At 56.1% G+C, this 2,974-nt stretch overlaps 1 protein-coding gene across 2 annotated transcripts; it reads left to right on the top strand.

The window, feature by feature from the left end:
- Positions 1 to 1,060: 1,060 nt before the first annotated feature.
- On the top strand, positions 1,061 to 2,774 carry LOC102112842 (phospholipase A and acyltransferase 3-like). 2 transcript variants are annotated; one of them, XM_088061198.1, is made up of 4 exons: positions 1,061 to 1,113; positions 1,550 to 1,754; positions 1,953 to 2,221; positions 2,501 to 2,774. In XM_088061198.1, the coding sequence occupies exons 2-4, from the start codon at positions 1,643 to 1,645 to the stop codon at positions 2,603 to 2,605; spliced, it is 486 nt and encodes a 161-aa protein (XP_087917324.1). In that variant the 5' UTR covers positions 1,061 to 1,113; positions 1,550 to 1,642; the 3' UTR covers positions 2,606 to 2,774. The 2 variants fall into 2 exon arrangements, with proteins under 2 accessions (XP_087917324.1, XP_087917325.1); XM_088061199.1 differs by having other exon boundaries at positions 1,079 to 1,106.
- The last annotated feature ends 200 nt before the right edge of the window (positions 2,775 to 2,974 follow it).

Below are 2,974 nucleotides of genomic sequence, written 5' to 3'. Positions count from 1 at the left end.
GTGTGTAGGCAGCATATGGACATCTCTCATCTCTACTTCATCCTGTAAGGGAAGAATACAGCAATACTGGAATTACTTAATCTGGGGACTTATCTTGTTGTTCTTGGAAGCTGAAACATTTCACAGAATGCAGAAGTTTGCAATTGTACCGTGCTTCTCTTTGCTGTCAATGTGATGTTGCTCATTATGGGGCTGCCTTTCCATGGAGCCTGCTGAGTGCATTGATAGGATTTGGTGCAACACTGCCTGAAGCATGAACTGAGAGTGTGAGGAGGAGCAGCAAAATCCACCACTTGCTGTATTCAGAACTTCTGAGCCTTTCTGGGAAATGTTGGCAAGGCCCAAGACCTACTCAAGTTGCCGTGGGGTAGAGTCAGTGCTATTCTTTTCCCAACAGCTGAAAGAACAATCTTTGCCTGTGCTCTGGGGCACAACCAGCACAGGTACAGTGTGTCCCTAAATGGAAGGGCTTTTTTAGGGATTTCAGCTATCTGAACCTGGAGCAGAGCAGAGCATGAAAACCTGGGCTGATTCAGTGCAAGCCCAGGAAGCCCCAGCAGTGCGCAGCCCCGAGCCCAGCTTCAGGATGTCACCTGCTCCTCTCCTCTGTTTTTGTAGTTGGTCTTAACATAAATGAAATCCATGCATTTGCTGCAAAGTCCTTTGCCTTTACACAAGACCATTTGAAATCCCTCAGCAGCATCCTCTGCCGTCTGTGGTCCTGACTCGTTGAGTGGTACCCAAGGCAGGTTTTACTCAGCATCCAGAGGTGATTGTTCTGCAAGATAATGTCCTGTGGATTGCAAAGGCACAAGGTCAGTTGTCCATCAATGGACAGGAGGAATTCTCGAGGACAAACGGACCATGCAACGAGGCAGTGGCCCGACTTTGTTGGGTAAAAGATTAGATTTTCCAAAGCGGGCATGGTTTTGGCACCGGCCTCGGAAGCACAGCATTCCCAGGAACAGAGGCTCATATGAGTCAGACGGGATGGGTCCGGGGCGGTGCTCTCAGTGAATCTAACAGGATGCACGCAATTTCCTCTGCCCGGATAGTTATAGCGGGACCATCGGGCCGGGAGCCCGGGCGCGGCAGCAGCGAGACAGGTGCTGGGTGAGCGGAGCTCGGGGGATGCGAGCGGTCATTCCCAGCAGGATGCGGCCCCTCCAGGCTGCGGGCGCGGCTCTGCCGGGCGGCCGGAGGTGCCCCAGAGCCCGGGCACGGGCTGGGCAGCGCGGGCAGCCCCGGGCAGCGGGCCCGGCCCCGGCAGCAGCGGAGCCCCGAGCGGAGCGCGGCCGGAGGGGAGCGCGGGCACCGTGGGCGGGCGGGGGCAGCCGGGGACGGCGGCAGGCGCCGGACGCGCAGCCGGCCCGGGCTCGGCCTGCGGCGGATGCTCTGGATGTCAGCGGGGCCGCTCGGTGCCTCGCCCTGCGCCGGCGGGCGGTTGGGGTCCCGCGCCGGCTCCGGAGCTCCGTGCGGGGCCGCCACTTCGGCAGCCGCTGCCCTCGGGGCCCGGCACTGACACCCTCCGTGCCTGCGCTCCCGGCAGGTGCCCCTGCACAGCCCTCGCCTCCCCGCTGCGCTCTGCCCTGCGCTGAGCCCGCACAGCCACAGCTGCACGTCCTGACTGCTCGCTGCTGACATGGCACAGGACAGGGGCCACCCCAAGCCTGGGGACCTGATCGAGATCTTCAGGCCAGTTTATCAGCACTGGGTAATCTACGTGGGGAATGGATATGTCATACACGTGACAGGTAAGGCTTGTGCCACCTGGCAGGGTGCCGTGTGGGTGTTGGCATGCCCCAAGAGCCCTGTCTCCCTCCATGGGCTGCTGCTGGTGGACTTTGTGTGTGTAGCTGGATTTTCCAGGAGCAATCTGAAACCCATCTGAGGTCCTGGAGAGGCCAGAGAAGGTCTGCCTGCCTGCAGTATCTCCTCTTTGGCTTATCCAGATGAAGGAGACACATCCTCTTTGGCTAGCAGCTCATCAATATCTGCCACAAGAGCCAAGGTGAAGAAGCAGCTCCTGAAGGAGGTGGCTGGAAAACATAAATGGTGTGTCAACAACAAGTACGACCGCTCCTACACTCCTTTCCCCGTGGAGAAGATCATCCGACGTGCTGAGGAATTGGTTGGCAAGGAGGTGCCCTATAATGTGATTACCAAAAACTGTGAGCACTTTGTGACAAAGCTCCGCTACGGAATAGAACTCTCTGATCAAGTGAGTGACACTGGCTGAGCCCCCGGTGCCTCCCAGAGCCCCTGGGCCTGGAGGGTCACTGTGGTCTGTTAGTGCCCTCTCACTGAATGCCAGCTCCTCGGGGTAAAAACCTGGGTGTTGCCCCTTCTGCTGCTGGGGCACATGTGTCCCACTGCTTTATTCACCCTGATTGTCCCTGCCTAGTCTATGTTATCATGTGGGGGTGGAGGTTGAGGGCTGGGTGGTGTAAATATAAGTGCTACTCATGTTTCCAGCCTGTATTTTGCTTTCCTTTTGCAGGTCGAAGAAGCCAAAGAAGCCGCTAAGGACGGTGCTGCAGCAGCAGCAGTAACTCTTCTTACCGGTGCTGCTGCTGCTGCTGCGGTGGCATTGTTGAAGAGATAGTACTGCTGATGAGCTGTCAGGAAGAGCTCAGAGAGGGCAGGGAGAGCCCCCAACAACAGCGTTCACTGATCAGCTTTTGCTACACGTGCCATCAAGGCTGACCAGGAACAGTGTACCCTTGGTGCTAAGGTGAAATAAGCCAAAATAAAATTTTTGTAATCCCAATTCATATTGCCTTAAAATCGTCTTTTACCTATTGGAGGATAGCTTTGTGTGCAAGTTCAACAGTTTGGCCTTGCTTCTCCCTGCCATCCTGTTAGAAATAGTCAGTCATGAATGTCCCCATTCAAGGTGACCCCTGGCAGCACTAACCTGTTTTCCACATCTGCTTGTATTTCATTGCCTGTGATGATTTTTGTGGTAGTCCGC

The sequence above is a fragment of the Pseudopodoces humilis genome, chromosome 11 (genome assembly GCF_049639895.1).
Source record: "Pseudopodoces humilis isolate 2021_Gansu_Grassland_sample_001 chromosome 11, ASM4963989v1, whole genome shotgun sequence".
NCBI lineage: Eukaryota > Metazoa > Chordata > Aves > Passeriformes > Paridae > Pseudopodoces > Pseudopodoces humilis.
The sequence above is the reverse complement of the archived record's forward strand: the minus strand, read 5'-3'. Positions and strand labels throughout refer to the sequence as shown.